At 39.2% G+C, this 23,631-nt stretch overlaps 1 protein-coding gene across 1 annotated transcript in view; it reads right to left on the bottom strand.

The window, feature by feature from the left end:
• The window catches only part of SLC12A5 (solute carrier family 12 member 5), an 82,813-nt gene that overhangs the window by 36,608 nt on the left and 22,574 nt on the right, over window positions 1-23,631 (bottom strand). The window contains exons 2-9 of the mRNA XM_044297376.1: window positions 22,217-22,296; window positions 20,921-21,052; window positions 16,659-16,805; window positions 9,586-9,640; window positions 8,982-9,112; window positions 7,062-7,303; window positions 1,557-1,768; window positions 1,224-1,388 (exon numbers count right to left, since the gene is read on the bottom strand). Of these exons, the coding sequence (XP_044153311.1) occupies window positions 1,224-1,388; window positions 1,557-1,768; window positions 7,062-7,303; window positions 8,982-9,112; window positions 9,586-9,640; window positions 16,659-16,805; window positions 20,921-21,052; window positions 22,217-22,296 (1,164 nt within the window). The remainder of the gene's footprint in view (window positions 1-1,223; window positions 1,389-1,556; window positions 1,769-7,061; window positions 7,304-8,981; window positions 9,113-9,585; window positions 9,641-16,658; window positions 16,806-20,920; window positions 21,053-22,216; window positions 22,297-23,631) is intronic.

Genomic DNA, 23,631 nt, shown 5'->3' on the forward strand with positions numbered 1-23,631 from the left:
AGCAAGCTGGATTTTAAGTATCTGAATTGATAGATTACTTGGAGGGGCTGATGACTCAGTGGTCATGGTTCGCTTTGGCTTCAATGACAAAGTTGGAGGTAGGTGGAAGGTCTTTAAAAATGATTTCAGGGACTTGCTGTAGGTCACTCACAAGCTCAGGGGAAGGACATGAAATGTACTACTGCACCACATACCACAACAGAGAATCAGGGGGAGATTAGAGAGGTAAACAAGCAGTTCAAGAACTGGTGTAGGAAGGATAGGTTTGGATTCCTGGAGAACTAGGCAGACTTGACATTTGGCCACAGGATTTACAGCAGGCATTGGCTGCACATCAATGGGGAGGGAGCAGATGTGCTTGGAGAGGATATAGCGAGGTTAGTGAACTGCTTACACTATAGACAGGGGAAGGGCAATTTAAGTATATGAGGGTCCCCTGATAAAGCTGTAAGCTTGGCATGTACTTTTTTTTCTTGTTATGAGAACATAGTCCTGCCACTTTACAAATCACTAGTCAGACCACACATAGAGTACTATGTACTGTTTTGGGCTCCTGTGAACAAGACAGACATAGCAGAGCTGGAGAGGGTTCAGAGGAGGGCAACTAAAGTAATAATTGGAATGGGTGGACTACAGTACCCAGAAAGATTATTAAAAGTAGGGTTATTTAGTTTGGAAAAAAGGATTGCTAAGTGATGATCTAATAACTCTGTATAAATATATCTGAGGTCAACACAGAGATCTATCCCATCATCTAATTATACCCAGGACTGTAGCTATAGTAAGGTGGCATGCCCTACATCTAGACGAAAGAAAGTTCCTATACCAACATAGAAGCAGATTTTTTACTGTAAGAGCAGTGAGACCATGGAAAACTGTCAGAGGAGGTTGTGATGGTGAACTCATTGAAAAAGTGCAAAATGGGCCTGGATGCATTTCTGAAGGGTAATACATACTACAAGTTATGGTTACTAGAATTCTGGAGAAAGACTGTTGATTCAATTCTTCTTATTTCCAGATTTGGAGTTGGAAAACATTTTTTTCTCTAAGATGAGGAAAATTGGCTTTGCAGGTTAATAGGCTGAACTGGATGGATATCTGTCTTTTTTTAAGCCTTACAAAGTATGTAAATGTTAGAAAGTTGTTCATGAAGAAGTCAGAAAAATTAGTACATAATTAGTAAATATAAAATGTATCATTAAAAAAACTGTAATAAAATTTACCTGTAACTGATGGAAAATAAATCCCCACGAGCAATGTGAAATATGTCGTCATGTCACTAAAGACATATGGCTGGTCCAGGTTGACTGGATCTCCAGAGGCTATAGATTGCATACCACTTTTCTCCACCATGACACCTTTAGGTGAGTAACTTGACCATACGTTTTCTGAAATGTTTTAAATGGAAAAAATAAAGGATCAGAAAGCCACAAAAATGATCAGATATTGATCATGCATTATAATTTTTCTTTCCAGACAATTCTTCTATAAAATGCACCCCCCCCCCCCCCCTCTACCAACAATAGCTTTTTATCTGCCTCTGCAGCAGGATTCACCTTGGATAAGTGGGCTAGCTACCCCGGGAATGCCCTGAATTTCTGTGACATTATTCTGAGAGAAGTACAGGTCGCATGTTGCATTCAAGAATGGAGAGGAGCAGAAGAGAGACCACAGCTTGGTGGTGACTGTTTCATTCCCGACTTCTATAAACTTAGCACAGATATCAAAACCTTTTCTAGAAAGAGTGCGGTTGCCAAGGAGGCAGATACTGAAAAGAAATGAAGAAAGAAGACATTAGAAAGATGCAAACTATTGCAGAAAAAAAGAAATGAGCATGGCCACAGGGACAAGAATTAAGAAGTGCTTTATATACATCAATGTGTTTTGTCAACTGAATTGTAGTCTTATATCCTATTTTAGTAGGAAAGAAAATTATTCTAGCCTTGGTCTTGCTAGTCTAGTATTCATAAAGGCAAAGTATAACATCATTTTTATTTACTAATTAAAACCAGAAAGTTAAACATATTTTTTTTTCTAATCAGGGTTTATTTTCTAATTGTGTATTTTTTTTCAGCTATCTTGCCTGAGTTGCCCCCATTTGCTTTAGAGCAGCCAAATGAACCGCAGATCATGAGATGTTCGTTAAAAGGGCTTACTGACATTTTCATACTGGTAACCTATTCTCAGGAGAGGCAATCAGTATCTGATTGTGGGAGGTCCGACAGCTGGAACCCCCGCTGATCAGCTGTTTGAGAAGGCACCGGCGCTCCTGTGAGCAATGCTGCCTTATTTCATCTCACCATGCACAGCGCTGTACATTGTATACCAGCTGTGTTTGGTATTTCAGCTCAGCTCCATTCACTTCTATGAGGCTAAGCTGCTCCTAGGCCACGTGACACATGAACATGTCATCACTGGCCTAGGAAAAACTGAGAAAAGGCCTTGGCGGGGATCTCAGGTGCCTTCTTAAAGAGCTGGTTAGGGGAGTCTCAGTTGTTGGACCCCCACCAATCAGATACTGATGACCTATCCAGAAGATAGGTCATCAATATGAAAATCCCAGAAAACCCCTTTAACTTCTATACCAGAGTTTTCTGAATTTGCTCTGTGACCAGTGCTGTGGCTATTGTTATTGTGAATAGTGGATCCAGTATTGTCTATGTATTAACTAAGTGTCTAAGTGTTAACTTTCATTGTAATCCTACTGGATAGGAATGTATACAGAAAGTGTCAGCACAGTCTGTATTGCTTGTAGCCCCTCTTCTATAATGTATGAGACTATATTACTCGTGGTGCAGAATATGGACAACGACTTTGATCTGCTAGTGTTCACCTCCCTTCCATCCACCCCTTTCATGATATATTTAATTTGTTCTTCAAATTATTTGCACAAATGACCTATACCTGTGTATACTTTGATATGTTAATTTATTTGTATTTGTTACAAGAATGGAATGATGTAATTCCAATATTGTCTAATATGCTTTTTTTTTTTAGCATATGATTTTTCTTTTATCTTTGTGTAAAAATGAGAAATTATTAAACTCATAATTTACACAGAAAGTGTCAGCACATTATTAGGCTACAGGTAGATTCACATATGTGGAACAAACTCCGGTAGTCTGTTCCAACAGAGGAACAAACTACTCGGGTATAACTTATCTGGCATAGCCAGAAAAATAATTGGGAAAAATGCTTAAGAATATATTTATCATAATATTTGATTTAACCACTTCCAGACCGGGCCATTTGCACCCTTCCTGACCAGGCCTAATTTTGCAAATCTGACATGTCACTTTATGTGGTAATAAATTTGGAACTCTTTTACTTATCCAAGCTATTCTGAGATTATTTTCTCGTGACACATTGTATTTCATGTTGATGGTAAATTTGAGTCAATATGTATTACCTTTATTTATAAAAAAGAGCAAAAAGTTAACAAAAATTTGAAAAAAATCACTGTTCTCTAAATTTGAATCTCTCTGCTTTTAAGACAGATTGTGATGCCTCATAAAATATTAATTAATTAACATTCCCCATATATCTACTTTATGTTGGCATCATTTTGGTAATGTAATTTTATATTTTAGGACGTTAGAAGGCTTTGAATTTTAGAAGCAATTCTTGAAATTTTTAAGAAAATTTCCAAAACCCACTTTTTAAGGACCAGTTCAGGTCTGAAGTCACTTTTTGGGGCTTACATAGTGGAAACCTCCCACAAATGACCCCATTGCAGAAACTTCACCCCTCAAGTTACTCAAAACGATTTTACAAACTTTGTTAACCCTTTGGTTGTTCCACAAGAATTAAAGGAAAATGGAGATGACATTTCTAAATTTCAAATTTTGGGCAGATTTTCCATTTTAATCCATTTTTTTCTTTAACACATCAAGGCTTAACAGCCAAACAAAACTCAATGTTTCTTACCCTGATTCTGGGGTTTAAATAAACACCTCACATATGGTCGTAAACTGATGTAAGGGCACACGGCAGGGCGCAGAAGAAAAAGAGCATCATATGGTTTTTGGAAGGCAGATTTTGCTGGACTGGTTTTTAGATGCCATGTCCCATTTGAAGCCCTCCTGATGCACCGTTACGGTATAAACTCCCAAAAATTTACCCCATTTTGGAAACTAGGGGATAAGGTGCCAGTTTTATTGGTACTATTTTGGGGTACATATGATTTTTAATTGCACTGTATCATGTTTTTTGTTTGGTAAGGTAACCAAAATGTGCTATTTTTATAGAGCAGGAGGGGAGGGGATAATTTTTTGTGGGATGAGGTGATGGTTTTATTGGTACAATTTGATAAAAATAACTTTTTGGTGTTTATCGGACAGGGTGGATCATGTGATATATTTAAAGAGTCAGCTGTCACGGACGTGGCAATACCATATATGTCTATTTTTTTCTTTCTATTTTTAACATTTTTTTAAATTACTTGTGAAACACTTTATTTTTTGTATTTTTTATTTTACACTTTGCGTCCCCCATAAGGTTATACAAGACCTCTGGGGGACATTTAACTTCACTTTTTTTTCACTATTGATTTCTCCAGTAACAGAGAGGCTGTACAGCAGTATACTGCACTGTACAGCCTCACTGCAGGGCTGATCGAGGTCTGTGGAAGACCCGACAGCTCCTGCACTCTCCCGGCCCTGGTGGTCACATGATCTGTATACACAGCACTCGTTGGGAACTGTCCCTGCCTTCTCCCTGGGTTCCCCCTCTCGGCAGCTGCATGATTAGTATGCAGCTGCCATCTCTAAATGGACGTCCATTTAGAGGTCATTTTCTGATTACATATATCCTTTAAAGAGGAGCATAGCAGCAGTGATGGATATGGCTACCCTGCCAATATGATTGTGGACATGGAGTTGATCTCATATATGTTTCTTTCTTGAGCACCCACAGAGAACTTAAAGAAGTTGTGCAGCCAGTAATATTGATGCTCTATCCTCAGGACAGGTCTTCAATATCTAATCGTTTAGAGTTCAACTCTTGGCATTCCCACCGATCAGCTGTTTGAAGAGGAGGCAGGGCTCATACGAGCGCTACTTCCTCTTCTAAATTACACTGCGCGTTGTCTTGGTGGAAGCAAGATGGCACACAGTGTAATCTTGAAGAGGAAGTAGCTCTAGTATGAGCCCTGCTTCTCCTTCAAACAGCTGATCGGCGGGAGTGCCAGGAGTTGGACCACCACCGATCAGGTATTTGATGTCCTATCTTGAGGATAGATCATTAATATTACTGGCTGGAAAACCCATGGGTTGACCAGCACAGTAATTAACCAAAACTTAAAATGCAGGTTAAATTGGAGTAAAGTTCAATTTACTGTTCTAGTCCAGCTGTGCTCATAAGAGTAGCAAACTAATTAAGAATTCAAACAAGGAAAATAATTCAGTTTGATCATAAAATATGAGCAGAAGAAATAAATAAATTCACTCTTGATGAAATGATTATAAAGTCTGTATATACCTTTACAGTGTGCCTGCTAGACTTTTGGTATACAGCACTTTGAAGATGACATTTTTGCGCTTATTACGAAGTACTTTTAATTATGTTTTCTTCTATTTTTACAATTACGTTCCTGCCCAGGAATTAAAACCAGATTGTTTAGCTCTGCAGTTTCCTGGACATACCCTGCGACTCAGCTTGTTTTCGGTACAATTCCTGCATATATTAATTGATTTTCATATGCAGCATTGAAGACATCTGGTAACACTAAACCAAAGGACACATCTTTTTATCAACTTTCATACATATAGCATAACCTTGTCTATGATATTACTTCCCATGGAAAACGCAGGCCGTGTTGCACTGTCTGTCTTGACCTTGATCTAGCAGTCAATAAAGCTGTCATATATAATTCTGTAGTCAAATTTGTTTGTCAGCTGTTTAGATCTTCGATTCAAAATAAAATATACATGATTATCAGCAGCACATGTCCATGTGTAATCCAGGATGTGGTGCCGATATTCATTAGAACTGAATATGGGAAGAACAATTGTGCAATTGTGGTTGCAATCCCCTCCCCCCCCCCCCCCCCCCCATTTACTTTGCATCTGCTTTGTAATAGCCCGATGCAAATGAGCGCCGATTGGTGTGTGCATCATCGGTTGGCACTATCACTGCCTGAATATGGGGCAATATAACAGAACCCTTACTCTCAATTTCTTCTGAATAATAGATAACAGAATAAAGCAACATTGCATCTTCTGAAGCTCTCGTGACTGCGTGGCTAAGAGGTGGTAGAACCTTCCTCAAAGACTTATGTGGGGAAAAATTGGTTCCCCAGAGAAAAGTAGCATCAAAGGTATCTGGAAGGCACTTAACACCCCAAGACAGAAGAGTGCAATCATGGACCTGTCCTTAGCACTGGTGCCCTGCAGCGCTGGGGTCTTAAGTTTGACTCCTACTAAGGTCAACATCTGCATGGTGTTTGTATGTGCTCCCCGTGTTTGTGTGGCTTTCCTCCCACACTCCAAAGACAGGGATAGGGAATTTAGATTGTGAGCTCCACTAGGGACAGCGCCGAGGAATATGTTGGCTCTATATGAGCAAATAAAAAAAAATAGACTTGTCATCTCTCCTGACTTGTCTGTTTTAGTCATTTATAGTATTTAACTTTAAATAATTTTGGAGCATCTTCTATATTATTGCAGATGCCATGGAACAGACATACGCCGTGTGCAGCCCGCATCTTTTGCACCCCCATTGAAGAGAACAGGTCCACATGTGACCTGCAAAAAATGTGAATTGAATGCGGACACAAAAATTATCGTATGCATGAGCCCGCAAGGCCCTCATAAAACAAACACAGGTTGCAACAAGCAGAAAAAGCCATCTCAAATGCATTTGGTTATTTCTGAGTCCCCATACATACCCCAATACAGAATAGGACTACCTAAATACCTGCACATAGATATAAAAATTGTGAATAAAACCATTCTGCAGTGTTTAACCATCATATATTAGATGCGAAGCAGATGACAGATAACAAAGAAGCCATAGAAAAACAGAATTCTAAGTAACATTTAAGTATATTTAAGCAAACTCACGGAAAATATGGTGGTTCAAATGCAGATTTAATGACTCCGGCATATATTGAAAAGATGGATAGGATCACACAACCCAAGAACACCAGAGCAAACTTATTGACATACTTCACGCCCACAAAAACCACAATGGCCATGCAGGTCAGCACACATGTGCCATAGACACGCATGTTATTAAGTAGTGCAGCAGGCTCCTCACTAGCTTCTTGTGCCTTAAAGATGGCCATTGCAGGAAACAGATAAGTCTGGATAAAGAAAAATGTTATGTTAAGAAAAGCATTTTGCTGAACAATTCTATATATTTATATAATAAAAGTCCATTCTTCTTAATTTTTACATTTAATACAGACATTACGTATATACGCAAAGTCATAATAAGTTATTGTATTATATTTATATTATATTTTATCCAACAAGATCCTAAATGTGACAGGAGGAAAAAAAACACTCATGGTTATTCATTACTATTTTGCATGGTCTTTATAGACCACTCAATCTAAAGATCCCATATTTCATGGAATTGAATCATATTACCAGTGTTGTCCTTTTCTAATAGGATTAGCTGGTCAAGGGCACCAACCGGAGCTGAAGTCATTTGAGGGTAAGGATTTTTCCATTTTAAAGTGAATGTCTTCCTAGCCATAAATAATCATTTGAAAATGGCTTTCCTTTTCCACCTATACAACCTCCCTACCAACCCCACTTTAGCTTTCTTCTTACTTAGCATTGTAACACATAAGCACTTTCAGAAATATGCTTTTAACTTAAGAAGGTCAAGGACCCCCTTCAAAGAAGAACACGAGGTCTGGTTTGGAAGTAACCTGGCTGACAATATTGCTCTGAACTGTTGCAACCAGCTATTATTTTGGATTTTCTAGCCTGCAGGCTCCTTCTGCCAATTCCATACACAAGATAAAATTTGTACAAAAGGGCTGATGTCGGCCTAACATTACTTGCAAATGATCAATTGTGATGGCCAACGGCAGGCTTCTGTTTGCTGACGCTTTAAACTAACTAAGGGCATGCGTGAACCATCAAATATGGCTGTTTGCACAAGCTACAGGAAGTTATTTTTTTTAACTAACTCCCTGATTGACCAGTTTACTAGGATATGTTTCTGGTGGGATCATACATCAATCAAAATCAATCTCGTGTATGGGCTGCTTAAATTAACGGGAGTCTGTCAGCAGTTTTGACCATGCTAAACTGCTGACAGCTCTAGTAAGGACTGGAGACAGCAGTACAAACATAACTTTTGTGTAGGTTTTATTATTAGGAGAAATGTGAATATGCACTTTTATTTTGCCAGATTCTGCTCCTTAAGTGCAATAGAGGTTGAGATTCACTGTGAAGTGCTCTCTCCATTCAGTTGCTTCACAACCCCTCCCCTCTGCTTTGAGTGACAATTGTATCATCCAACCAACAGAGCACTACAGCTGTCACTCAGAGCAGAAGAGAGGGGTTGTGAAGCAGCTCAGTGCAGAGAGCACTTCATAGTGAAGCCCCGCCCCCCAGTGGCAGAATCTGGAGGAATAAAACTTCATATTTACACTACTCTTTATAATAAAAGCTCCACACACGATATTTGTACTGCTGTATCAAACCTTATACCTAGTGCGTTTAGCACTGTCAAAACTGCTGACAGATTCCCTTTTAATAGAGTTGCTAGTGAAGCCAAAAGCTATAAATTATGTCACAGAGGCTACTTATACATTCTGTTTCCTTCTAATTTATTTCTGCCTTTCCACATAAACTAAAATCTTTTGGTTTGACTGCACTTATCCTTCGTATGTGCTTTGTCTCACAGTCTTCGTGCATTTGGCCAATAAGTAGTCCATCATCTTAAGAATAAAACATTGAAAGCTTGGTTGTTGCTTATAGATCAAACATTAAGAAAATATTAATTCCACAAGAAAATCTTACCAACAGAATCTCTATGGTTCCAAGGATGTACATGGCTCCTGCAAATGTGGTCCCCAAGTAAAAGCAAAGCCCCACAGCTCCTCCAAACTCTGGGCCCAATGAACGAGAGATCATGTAATATGAGCCACCAGCTAGAAGAGATAGAGTTCTCAGAAACATGCACTGAAAATGAGGGCAATATCACACATTTGTATCACTGCACTGCACCTCATACCACTGCATTATTGGACAATGCACTGCACCCCTTTATTGGTGTGCTCAGAACATTAGGTTTCACATATTTGGCCTCACGATATATATCACTAAACTACAACAGTTATTACGAAAGACAACTTTATGCAAATCCTTAAAGCATACCCTCACGGCAATACTTTCTTCCTTCTATACACGTGTGCTAGACATTTTCATTACTACACATCCTCCTTAAGGACTAATCCCCTTATGCGCTTATTTAATCTGATTGATGCAAAGCGCCTGCATCTGGCATATAGTCTCCAACACCCCCACACACATTGCGTCTGCATCAAGCAGTATTGTGTACCCCCACCCAATTCCTCCCACGCACTGCATCTCCCTTATTTTGTTCATCTAAAATTCCCCCTACCTGGCACAACTCCATTGGTAGCGATGGCGCTCATTGAGATAGCAGTCAGCATGGTCTGCAGAGCAAACACAGGTAGGCACAATGAGCCTTTACCCAACGCATAATGGGGTGGGGAAGATGATGACAGGAGCAGTGCATAAGGGGTGGGGGGTGGGACATGAGACGCAATGCATCATGGGAGGATAAGAGAAGCAGTGCACCATGAAAAGAATTTGTCTCAGGTACAGTGCATGGTGAGGTGAAGATGTCAGACGCAGTGCAATGTGGGGTATTTTCTGGTGCAGTGCATGGCGGGAGTAAATGATATCAAATGCAGCGCACAGTAAGAGGATGTGATATCAGATGCAGTTCAGACTCAGACTGCATTGCCTGAGATACAGCACTCACTCAGACAATGGGAACTGAGATGTGCACACTTTATGTGATATCAGGCGCAGTGCACCCTCCGACAACTTAAGCTGAGATCCACTGCAAGCTCAAGGGCGTGATATCAAATACGGTGTACATTCAAAGGATATGAGATCAGATGCAGCATACAACCAGGGATTATGATTTCTGATGCAGTGAACAGGTAGAAAGTAGAATATACCACAGCCATATATATATGTCATGTTTAAATGTTTTTTTTTTTTTTTTCATGAATAGCAATGATTTAGCACTTGGACAGGGGTAGGAAGTTATGGTAGATACTGAAGTATAGTGGGCCAAATTGGTCAACATTCAAGTACAGTCATTGTCGGAGACCATAAAAACATACTGTAGCAATCATATCAGTCAGAAGTTGTCTTATATCTACTAGAAGGTCGGAGGATGAAGGCCTAAAGATCCCTTTGTCGACGTAATTTCAATAACTCAGGACATGATGTAATAATCTGGTTGACTGTTATGTCCAGTATCATATGAAAAAGGTGCTAATGTAGATGCAATGTCACATATAAGGAATGAGACACAGAAGACATATCACAGAACATGTATCAGAACAAGCACTTACAATATAGTATACTGAAGGTAGCTCTGGGGCTTGTCAGGATGGTGGGGCATTCACCCGACAGGACATACAGTAGATAAAATGCCTGCATAAACCTGATGATGCAAGTGTTGTAGGCTAAGAGAATTTCAATTTGGAGTAAATCTCCCACCCATAAAACTTCAAAGTGGTTTGCATATGCCTGTCTCCCATGCTTTGGGGAGTGTAATGCAATGAAGGCCACTGATGGACGGCCATCTGAGGACTGGAACTCCAACCCTTTAAATAATTTTCAAATTATAGTAAGAATAAGTACGATATTAAGAATATCCCTAAGCTATTCCATCTCTTATTGATTGATTCTAGAATCCCCGTCAATCAGGAGAAATGCTGAAGGGACCTCTGTCATTTCATTATCTAGATTGCCTGTGGTCGCAAAGGACCTATTTGTTATACTATTTATTTTTTATGGGAATTAGGTTGTAGAAGATTAGATAAAAGGAAACTCCTTTTTTTTCCAGAAACAGTGCCACCCTTGCCTATGGGCTATGTAATATTTTCCAGCCTAGCCTTACTCTAGTTAGACAAGAGTTGACACATTTGGAAAAGCAGACTGGTTTTCTTATCTCATAGAACCCCTTGAATGGCGGAGGGGGGGGGGGGGGGGGGCATTCCTGGATTCCTCCAAGATCTTAAAATCAAGTAAAGTTTTATGGGAGAATGTCACATAATTGGACAAAAAGGAAAATCGATTTTTCCTTTAGATTCAGATGAAGTGATAATGCTGACTAGTGGAATACTTGATCCAGAGGTTCCTAAATTTTCCACATTGCCTTCACACTTTATGAGACACACAACCGTCCATTAATATATGCAGGCACTGGTTAATACGTGACTTCAAAATCTAGTAAAATCCATTACGTTGGTTAGAACTCATGAATATTAATGAGTCCGGTCCTCAGTGGTATTGATTGTCATGTTGACAAGCTATGTACTCTTTCAGCTCATTAGATGGAGGTCCCAGCGCGGGACTGACCAGGAGGTGTCAAGATCGAATAGTGGGTGGCTGGGGGTAGAAAGGTTGAATGGCAGGAGTGTAAGCATCCTGCAGAGAGGCAGAGGCAAATTAGCCTAAATTGTGGCATAATCTGTATCAATAGACATGGTGCGACATGGCATGATACAGCTTTGGACAGGTCACCACAGGATCAGAGGTCAATATGAAACAACATCGTACTATGTCACCTTGTAGCATTGTCCATATTGACTGCAAAATGTATTTTCCTGAAGTCAAGCAGTATTCATGCCCCCAACTATATCCCAAAAAATGGTTTTGGGTGAGAGCAATAACATAATATATTACTCACTTTCTTCTGTTCTCAGAGATTTTTGAGGGATAATTACAGACATCATTTGGATGCAGTTCTTTTCTAAATACAGCTATACGCCAAGGACGTCTTTAATTACTTTAGTGATGCTAGTGTGAAAGGCAGAGCTGTGACAATGCTTTGGTATTAGAATGAATTTAACACTTGAGAACATGTGAAAGTATAATCAACATGTGATGGAAAAGTAAATGGGTGCATAGTTAAGACCACAGCGAGATCATGGAATGGTTGCATTTATTTTGGTGTTGCATTCGGGCAAGGGTGACACAGTGACCCCTGACACCTGTGGCCCCATTCGCAGAAGCTGTGATGCAACATAGACATTAGGACAGTCTGAATGATGTTTGCATTGTCCCACCAGACCGCCCTTATTTTGGTGACTCAATACTATATTTTAGACTATGTTTGCCATTGTCCCCAAGTGGCACATATCCCACCGGTGATGTGTTGCTTGGTGTCACAGCATCACTGAGGCCAGTCATTGGCTGCAGTACCACACGTGGTCCTGTCCATGCAGGAAGTTTACATGCAGAGACCGGAAGTGCAGGGAAGACAGCCTGGGATCCATGGAACAAGAATCGAGTGGCGAGGAGCAGATAAGTATAGTTTCCTTCACAGCTCCCACTGAGTGGAAGGGGGAGTTAAAACAGTTGTGGACAACTGCTAAGTTTTTAATCTAAAAAATCTCATTACAGACCCTCAAAGCAATGAAATCTGACACTGTGGTCCTTGGACCGTAGAAGATTATGAAGCTTTTATCCAACAGCAAGGGGTCTTTGAAATATATTCATTAGCTACACAATAAGCAAAGGGTGCAATACCACAACTGGTCACTGGGTGTCCTAACAGACAATAACTTAGGCTACTTTCACACTAGCATTTTAGTTTTCCGGTATTGAGTTCCGTCATAGGGGCTCAATACCGGGAAAAAACGCTTCAGTTTTGTCCAGTTCATTGGCAATGGGGACAAAACTGAACTGAACAGAACGGAATGCTCCAAAATGCATTCCGTTCCGTTGCATTCCCATACCGGAGAGCAAACTGCCACATGTTGTAGTTTGCTCTCCGTCCTGGGATGCGGAGCAAGACGGATCCGGCATGACACCCAATGCAAGTCAATATCTCTGACATAATCTGCCACAAAAGAAAACGGATCCGTCCCCCATTGACTTTCAATGGAGTTCATGACGGATCCGTCTTGGCAATGTTAAAGATAATACAACCGAATGCGTTCATAACGGATGCAGATGGTTGTATTTATCAGTAACGGAAGCGTTTTTGCTGAACCCTGCCGGATCCAGTAAAAAAGCTAGTGTGAAAGTAGCCTAAGATATAAGTGGCAAGTATATTAGCAATAGTTTGCGGCAGTGGTGACCTTAGCATATCTGCTGATCCAAAATGAAGGGACCCAAATAAGTTCAAGTAGCCACTGGAAAAGAAGTTGTGCCACCAGAGGTGACTATGCTGGATCTGTTGCCCCTTCTGGGGTGGGCATAGACATTGCGTTGGTTGTTTAAGTGTATAGTACTGCATAAATATTTGCCCATGCTGGGTGAATATATATTCAAAATAAGCTGGCACACCACCAACATCATAGAGTGCAAGAAACGGGTCCCAGACTAGTCAATACAGGAGAATAAAGACTCTGCAGGCGAAAGAATACTTTGCAAAACACACATGATTTATTGATAAAATTCCCACTGGGAATAAATCACGTGTCTTTTGTAAAGTACTTCTTGGAGTGCGGAGTCTTTATACTTTGGGAGGACATATATTGTTTGGTTTGTAGCTTACTGGATTATTTGCCTCAATGGAATTGTATTGTTATCTTTAACCTTAGAGATTTTCCCAACAGAGGTTATGACTATAGTGTCCCATATTTGATGGCTGCCAGATCAATATAGCTAAAAGCATTGGAGGTGTAGTAATATTCCACGTATAATCAAGGTGATTAGTTCTTTTCAATTGATAGTAGCCAATGAGGCTGGGGTTTGCTGTATTCGACTTTAGGGAAAATATTCAAATTGAAAATACCTTTCTTGACCAGTAAATAGGGTGTATATACAATGTTGACTTTGCTTAAACGGGTATTCCTATGAATGAGGATTGATAAAAATGAAAATCAGACATCATATAGCACATGACAATCTCTTTCTAACAAAGCTAGAACCAGCCCTGTACCTCACATGGATCAGAGAGCTCCCCATTCATTGCCCCAGCTGCTCTGCTAGATTCTCCTTAGGCCGAAAGCTCAGGGACATGTCCTTTAATGGGGGCAGGTGGTTGAAGGATGGAACTGAGCATGTGCGACCACCTCGGTAGGTGGATGTGCATGTTATATTACAGATTAAACACTAGGGGGCACCATAATAATGACGTAAAGTGAATATCTTACAACTTTTTTGGAACAGAAAGTAATTTTCAAAAGTAACTGCTTTCCCATGCTGAATTCTATTAAAATAAAATTTACTGGCGGCACAACCCCTTTAAGCAATACACCTGAGTACTTTTCTTTTTTCGTGTTTATGTGTCTTGATTGTATGCATTGATTTAGATGTTTATTACCGCCTTCCTTAGATTCATGTTGTTATTTTTACAGCATTGTGATTGATTTTATAATAGAAATGTGTTATTTAATGCAATTAAATGTATTGTTAGTGCACTGTAATAATTTAGAGATACCTGCAGTCCTATGTAAAACCACAGATAACTCTGCCAAATGACAACTTTAGCTGTGTCAGGCCTGATTCAGATGGGCATATTAAAGAACGACTGCAACACATAGACAATTTCTGATATGGCACCAGAGGCGGACTGGGAAGTTAAAGTGGCCCCGGGAATTTTTTTTTTTAAAAGTGGCCCCATGTTGTAGGCGGGTCCAAATTTACAGAAGGCAGGGCATCACAAGTAGGTGGGGTCAGCAATACCATAGCACAAAATACCATCCTAGCAGAACCCTATACCACAGTGCATCACAATTTACTGCCTCAAAAGCTGTCCCTCTGTGGTTGTCATCAATAGCTGCCATTTTCTGTCCTCCTTCTCCAGTTGTGGGCCACAGTTGATTCCAGGAGAGCATGTGCGGTATATGAGCACAGCTTTAATTACCAATGAGAGCTCATTATGTACTCAGCCAGCGTCAGAGGGGAGGGTTCAGGCGAAATTTCCCTGTCAGGTCTATGGCCAATCCGTCCCTGTATGGCACTGAGGTCTATGTAGAACACAAGACTGGAGACTACTGGCAACATTTGTCTCCCGTGGTTTCCAGGTTTACATTGTGTGAGGTACAGCCCTAAGAGTGCGTGCAGACAAAGGTGTGAACAGCACCATTTACGTCGATGGGTTGTGATGTCCATGTGCACAGAAGACCGTACACGGGTGACAAATATCACTATCTCAATCAGGCCTTAAAGAAATAAGAGGAGGCAGAAGAAATGAACGTTGTAACAATTCTTCTGTTGAACTCCAATTTATAGCAAGCTGAGCTTCCTTGTAGATCGAGTTGGCAAAAGATTTTTCTTGTCAGCCTTAATTGAATGTCTTCTACAACTTTAACTTAACAGCCTAGATCAGAAATGAGTTTTGCTGTTTTAGTGTTATCCAAATAGCGCACTTATAAGAAAGCACGTGCAATAGGATCCAAAACTAGGCGATCATTCAAGAAGCAGTGCTGCTCAATTAAGGATCAGCCTTGGCACTAGCGGCAATCCTATAAAGAGTGGGTGTGATATTAGACACAGTCACTGGCAGTAACATCAGACAAGATCATGGGATAAAAATACACAATAGATGCAACATCACACTCTGTCACATCCTTCAGTCGTCTAATGTGATATGGACCACACAGTAATTCTATGTCCATGTGGAATTAATATGGGCTACTTTGCATTGCCCTCATAAGGTAACCATATGGGACCAATTTAGTGGTACTGGATTAAAATGTCCAAATGCCGAAAGAAGAAAAGCTATGAAGAGTGACGGTGGAGATGGGAGAAGCCGTTAGGTATGAAAAGGTCATGAGAACAAGAATGTGCAGACATAAGGTAACATTGAGAATTATAGATTGGAATAAAGAAGAAAATAGAAAATCAGTGAAAAACAGTTTTTTTCTCCAAAAAAATCCATAAACTAACATTCAATTCTAGGAATAGCCGCCTGTACATTAACTACTGTGTTCTGGGAATATAAAGGAGCAAGGCACCTATATAGGATACTCAACCGTTGAGTTTATTACTTGGCATCTCCTTTGACTGCAGCAGATTTGCTGTGACTGCCTATTTCTGTAACGGGGTATTTGTACGGTTATGGGTATCAGGAGAATGACTACTACTTGGTAGGATATCAAGGATACTGGTGTAACTTAAATATATATACTAAAGAAAACACAAGATGCAAACACTGAATCTATGGACTACAAATTGTACCAATGCTATATTCACTATAGAAATGAATAAGAGGTTCTTGGCACATTGTTTGAAAATGGGTGCTGAGAACCTCATGTTCATGAGTGAATATAGCACTGTTACAATGTATAGTCCATAGATTCAATGTTTGCAGAGTTCCCTTGCATCATAAGATGTGCTAACTTTCTTTTCGTATTGCAGTATATATACTGTATATGTGTACTTGTACTGTACATGTAGTTCCTATCCAACCGAGCCTCCTAATAATGATCTCCTGTCCTTTCATCCTCTACCATTCCCCAGGCCCATACTCACACAGGAGCAGCACATCATGACCATAACAAAAGACTCCAGGACACCTCCAACCCCCACAACCCAAGTGAGGCGCAGAAAAAGGATAACACCAAAAATGTTCTGTAAGCAGGGAAGGTAGACACCCATGAAGGTTCCCATACTTGGAGCCTGAAGTAAAGAACAACAGTTAATGAAATTCTTTTATGGGATACTAACACAAGGCTATATGAAAATGTACTAACAAACTGGAGCAAAGTTATGGTACAACAAGCTAAATATATATATATATATATATATATATATATGTATATATATATATATATATATATATATATACTTATATAAATACATATGGGCAAACTTGCTTATTATTATTTATTTATTCTTTTATTTGCATGCATATCTGTATAAATCAATGATAGGCTCCTCAGGATGGAATGGGGCAGTGTGCCTCTATACACATGTATTTTGGAATTGTCTACATAAAAATAGAATGTTGCACATTAAAGTAGATCTGTTATCATATTATACTGTCATATGTAAGGGCAGTAAAGTGTAGGGACTGGTTTGATCTCCTATTAGCCAAAAAGGAGAGCGCTATTTTTTGCGTAATAGGCGAGTGGGCATAATCTGATGATTTGCTTTAAAGCATACCTCCAATTATAAGGCAAGTTTTCATAAATGTATAGTGCATGTCGATATAAGAAACTTTGTAATATATCTTATTAGCGGAGGGGGCTGCTGGGTGAGAGAGATTTTCAAACTGAAGTTTCTTAGCTTTTATACTTAGCACTTTTGACTCTACTATATCTAGTAAGATAAGGCTCTACCACTGTTTGGAGTCAAGCAGTACATCACCACCTCAACCCCCCTTCTCTCTCCATATACTTTTGTGTGTGAGGTTGAAGAAGGAGACAGGTGTTATTAGGGCAGCCATATGCATTCAATACCTGTCAGCTAAATGATCCTTCGGCCAACAATGCACTAATGTGTATCGAGGCCTTCATAGATAAGGGGCTGCATGAAGGGAAGCAGGAGGAAGTATATTTCTTTAATAAGATATATTACAAAGTCTCTGATATGCACCTGTATTATTTATTAATGAAAACTTAATTATAACTGGAGGCACAATTCGAAGGTATTTTCCTGGAACAGCATATAGATGGCCTAACTTTAGGACAGGCCATCAATATCAAATCAGTAGCAGTCTGACTCTTAGCACCACCATGGATCAACCATTTAAAGGTACTACAATGCTTGAGCTGGTGCTGGGGCCTATTGCATATTTACCTCGATGCCACCAATCTGATACTAATGACCTATCCTGATGAAGAGGTCATCAATGTGCTGATCCCCCTATAAGTTTAATAAAGGTAAACATTTGGGGAAGTTCTGATGGTCCATTGTGAGTTTTGTGTACAGCACTGAGAATGGGCACACTACTACTATACAGTGTAGACAATTATTACTCCATATATTTTTGTTGATCCATAATACTGTGAAGGCATCATATACAATATATCTCCCGTTCTTTTATTCAGCATCAAGGCAGTGGATAAATAACAAGAAATATTTAAATAACAGGCAGGGACCTCCCAAAACACAACAGAAAATGTAGTCGGTAAAATCCAAGTGTTACTCGTGTTGTTAACAGCGATATTAAAGAAACCGCCAGACAAGCTAATCCATTTCAGATGAGAAGTCCTTCAGGGGTTTTATGTTTGTCTAGCGGTTCACTCCATGTGGCTATTAACTCAACACTACAGCTTGTCTTCTAATGACCACGGTATTCTCATGAGGTTCCTGGGTAAGGTTTATCGTTTCTCTTAGAACTCTGAATTAATTTTCATCTTTGATGTAAAGTTTCCTTGTTACTGGCAGATTTTTTTTAAAAAATGGTCTTCTTTGACTAGACAATGCTACAGTCAAAATGATGGGAATTCTTTAGTCTTATTAAACCATTGCTTTTTTTTAGGGGAAAACAATAGCAATAGGGTTGATATAACTGAGATTCCAAAATGATAGATTTTTCAGGATGCATCCAGTAAGAGATTGGAACGATAGACCTGGTTATAGTTTTATTAAATGGGACTATTATAGCATTATACTCTTTAGATACAATGCGAATAAATTACCAATACAGCCATAACACAACTACTAACACACAATCCTTTGTTATTCCCGATATCAGGTCCAAGATTATACTTTTCTTTGGTCTACTACACTATTTAGTATGTAAAGACTATGGAAGTTGAAACTCACTAAACAGAGAGAAAACAATTTCTCCCGAGGTATTTGCAGACATGTAGGAGAAGGTTTAAGTATTGAGGAGGGTTGCCAACTGTCCAGAAATTTCTGGACAGTCTGTAAAAACAGCATACTTTCTTTAGCATCCGTGAAAAAAAATTGTTGTGTCCATGTTTTTTTGAGACTAGTGGTACTTTCACTAGTCATTGTGATTGTAATTATCATCATTTTATGGCTCACACTAAATACTGGTAATGCATTCATATCAGTATATTGCATTATACTGAGCTTTAGACATGTATTACTTATATATATATGTAATCATTCAATCTGGTTTTCGAATTTGTCCACAAAAATGTTGGCTGTCTGTGATTGTCTAGAAAATATAAAAATTCTGTTTGGCAACTCTTGAATTAACGTGTGTCAGATGAGCACTCAGGCGGCCATACACATTCAATAGCTGTTGTTTGGCTGACAGCTATCTTTCCTGACTACCACCTAACTACCCCATATACATCTATGTTCAGTTTGGCTGAACATTTATGTGTATTTAGTGGGGGGAGAATAAAAGGATCAGGCAATATATTCACTTTGCCCAATCCTTTTCTCCCACAACATCATCTGTTGGGAGAGATTCTGGAGCTCCCTAGACACAATAGACTGTTGACACAACCTGCTGTTCTCAACAGGTTCAGCTGACAATATACTACAATACAATAATGTGTATGTCGGCCTTATGTCTCAGTATATTAGGGCAGTGTTTTCCTACTCCAAGTAGTTGACTCATGAAGACAACATGCATGACTTGCAGAAGACAGGCAAGTGCCGGCGATTGGAACTTCTAATACAGTTGAGTTTTGCTTGGGATTAAACAAACCACTAGTGAGAGTGGTTTCTTCCCTGCACTATATAGCAAAGCAGAAAATAATCCAGTTTTGGACCTGGAAATTGGCCCTCTTTACTGAACCCTAAAGGCCCTTTTACATGAGCTGATGCACAGGCAATTATCGGGAATGAACAGAACGTTCCTGATAATTACCGTTCCTGGTAATTACCATTCCTGGCAATTTGTCCACTATATTGTGATAAATGATTATTGCTTTGATTGTTTTTCTCCATTATTTTCTGGCCACTCATTCTTGTTTAAGCAGGACATGGTTCTGCCAACAAAAGATGATTTTATGTGCCACATAGAAGATGTGATCCTCTTATAAGCGCGTGTTTGTTTATTCATTGAGTGATTAACAGCACCTTTACACATGGCAATTATTGGGAATGAGCTTTCCTACAAAGGCCCATTTCCGATAATTGCCCCGATCCTCGGCTAGTGTAAAAGGGCCTTAAGAATATTTTTCTGACCATTCGCAAACTTTTTGAATACCACAGTCCTTGCGATTTGGTAATACAGCTTTTTTGTTGGTACGTGATAAATTATCATTTCATTATTTCATTCACAGAGGCTGACAACATTATAAAGCTTGGGTAATGGACATGCTGTTGCCAGATAATAATGGCTTTAATTAATTTAACAACATCAAGTAATGACTAATGTTCATTTGCTATCTGCTTTTTAGCTGCTTCAAAATTTGCACTGTATATTATGCATCCTATAGCTTTACTACGGTACACTAAATGAACAGCCGCATAGAAGGCCATCGTTTTTTTTTTTTACAAATTTATTGTTCCTGGACATTGCAGGTCAATAGTCACATAGGGAGGCTTAGTTGAAGGCCAGAACCTTCGAATTTCTCTGCAGCTAAAATTAGCTAACCCCTTGTGGCCTATCTTTTCCAGATCACTAAAGTATGTTGCTAAAATTTGTAGCCTGCTTTTTTTGTATCTCATGGAATCTGATTGAATAAAAATTGGTACCCTTACATTTTGCTGTATAGATTTAGGTGGTTTTCCTTTAATAAATTGCAATACAAAAAAAAGTTATCTAAATAGACTTCTGGATGGAGAACTTACAGTTATCACTTGACATATATCCAGAAAAAAACCTATGGCTATGATAGTTGTCTTTTCTAAGGTCTTACCTGAATAGGCTTCTTCTTTGCCCCTTCATTGTTTTCGGCTTCTTCATGCTCTCGCACTCCTTGGGTCAGGTTTGTGTAATTGGCCAAGCCACTGAGAAGCGAAGAGACCATTGGACTTGTGTCCATTTCTTCCTACAAACATGACATTGAATAAAAAAAATTAGAAAAAGATGATGATTACATTTAAGTTACATTATCTATCATTTAATAAAAACAGAAAAGATGAAAGTTAGAGAAAACAGGCCATGCCACATACAGATTGGTATACTGTATATGCCTAATCAAGCACCACCATAAAGAGTAATCAGTTTATTACCATCTTTTGTTTTCTCTTACCTGGTGCTAGCTATTATTCACACTATGGTATGCTCTGGGGTGCTATTTTATTTGTTTTAAGGCAGTTTTCAGATATAACATAGAATACAACTGGGCATAATTGAGCAAGGGAAGGACTTTGGTGTACTGGCTTGTACCCAATGTCAAGCAGCAGCTGCAAAAGCAAACTTTTAGAATGCATAAAAAGAAAAATGAAAATTCTGTGACTCAAATAAAATATTTCTCCTCTATAAATAAATGTGAATAAATCCACAATGTAGAAAGGATATAGAAGTGTAAGAGAGGGCAACTGCATGTCATGGGGTGTCTCTCTTAGCACAAGAGGCTGGAAAGTTTGCTTAATTCAAAGTTAAATGTAATCTATAAACTAAACTGTACAAAAGACTAAGGATCACATTTTTTTGTGTGCACAAAAGGTGAGTTAATCATCAATGTAAGACAGGCTTCTTTAAAGAATACAGATGATCCGGCATACAACACCCGGCACACCTGCCAATCATCTATTTCAGAGTAGCTTTGGTGCTGGAAGTAGGCGCTGGACTGACACAGCTCTGTCCATTGTGTGGTATATGCAGCTGATAACCACAGTGCTGCTCAATTCAGTGTACAATGAAACAGCTGATCGGCAGGTGTGCGGTGTGTCAGACCCCTGCTGTACATATATTGATGGCCTATGCTGAGAATAGCCCGTCAATATTCAAATCTTGGAATATCCCTTTAAGGCAAGTACAATTACAGCATTTAGAAAAGTGGTATACATTTATCCCATGACTAATGTTATGTTAGGTTTCAATCAAAGAGTTATATTTAGGGCTATAATTACCACAGAATTTCATATACCCAGAAAAATTATTCAGCTGCCATCTAGAGTGAGGAAGAAAATATTTCCTCCCATGAGCCCAAATTGATTGTCGTTGAAATTGACTATCATCCTTTTGCTTTCTCTAAGTTCCGACTTACCTCAAACAGGGCCATGTTTTTTCCTGTGTCCATTTCTGAGCTGTTAATGAATGGGGAGCTTTCCTTGGGATTTCCATCTCCTGAAGACCAAACAAAGATCATAAGTCATGAAATGATCTCCATCACAGGAATATTCGATCTCCCTGCACGCCTATAATAGTCTCCTCCAATAATTAAAGGGAACCTGTCACCGGGATTTTGGGTATAGAGCTGAGGACATGGGTTGCTAGATGGCCGCCAGCACATCTGCAATACCCAGTCCCCATAGCTCTGTGTGCTTTTATTGTGTAAAAAAATAAATAAAATTGACACATATGCAAATTAACCTGATATGTGTCCTGTATGTGAAATGAGTCAGGGACAGGACTCATCTCAGGTTAATTTGCATATGTATCAAATCTTTTTTTTTACACAATGTAACTGGGACTGGGTATTGCGGATGTGCTAGCGGCCATCTAGCAGGCTATGTCCTCAGCTCTATACACAAAATCCAGGTGACAGGTTCCCTTTAACTATTGTTTAATGATATAAAAAAACTACAGAATGATAACAGCTCAAGACCTCAAACCATATCTCTTGAAGAAAATTATTATTGGCACCGCACGGCTAACTTTAGATGCCTACAGGGGAGCGCTAGTGCAGGAGGTCATGCTCTGAAGACAGACTATGGGAATCTTCAGACTACTAACAGGCAAGAAGGCTGGAAAAGTGTGAAGACGTCTCCCAGCACAAATATAACAGCATCATGTATATAAAGAAGAAACCACCATGCTCTAATCTTGATGAACAGAGTATCAATTGTGAATGTCTAATGCAATAGGACAGATAACTAAGTAGACATGATTTGGTAACAATTTTTCTGATGTTGTCACCATTCTTCTCGTTATTCCCCGATGACTAGCATTGTGCATCCTGTCCTTCTGTTCAATTTATAGTGGCTTCCTGATATTTTTAAGGGTATGCTGTCAGAATGAGATTCTTTTTTTGCAGATATTGCCAATATATATATGACAGGTTGAATCTCTACATGTTTAATGCCTTGTTTTCCAGCAGATAAATGAGGCCAGGTGTGTCTATCTCTATCGTCTTTCCATTTTGTCTGTAAGCAGCCATTTCAGGTTTGGGAAGCCTGACTGTAGTGTTCCTAATATGGTGACTAACAGGCAGCCCAGTATAATATCCGCCATTATGATCACTAGATTATCTAACATAACTCCAGTTTTGTAGCCTCCAAAAACATTTATGTGTGAATGATGCAAGCAGATCTTAAAGGGATTCTCTGGCAATTACAAAAATGAAAATACTTAAATATTACTTTATTATAAATATATTCCCAAATACCTTTCATTAGATATAATGGCTCATTGTGTCTAGGGAACAATCATTAGGAAAAATAAAATGGCTGCCGTCCTATT

This window comes from Bufo gargarizans, chromosome 6 (assembly GCF_014858855.1).
Source record: "Bufo gargarizans isolate SCDJY-AF-19 chromosome 6, ASM1485885v1, whole genome shotgun sequence".
NCBI classification, from domain to species: domain Eukaryota; kingdom Metazoa; phylum Chordata; class Amphibia; order Anura; family Bufonidae; genus Bufo; species Bufo gargarizans.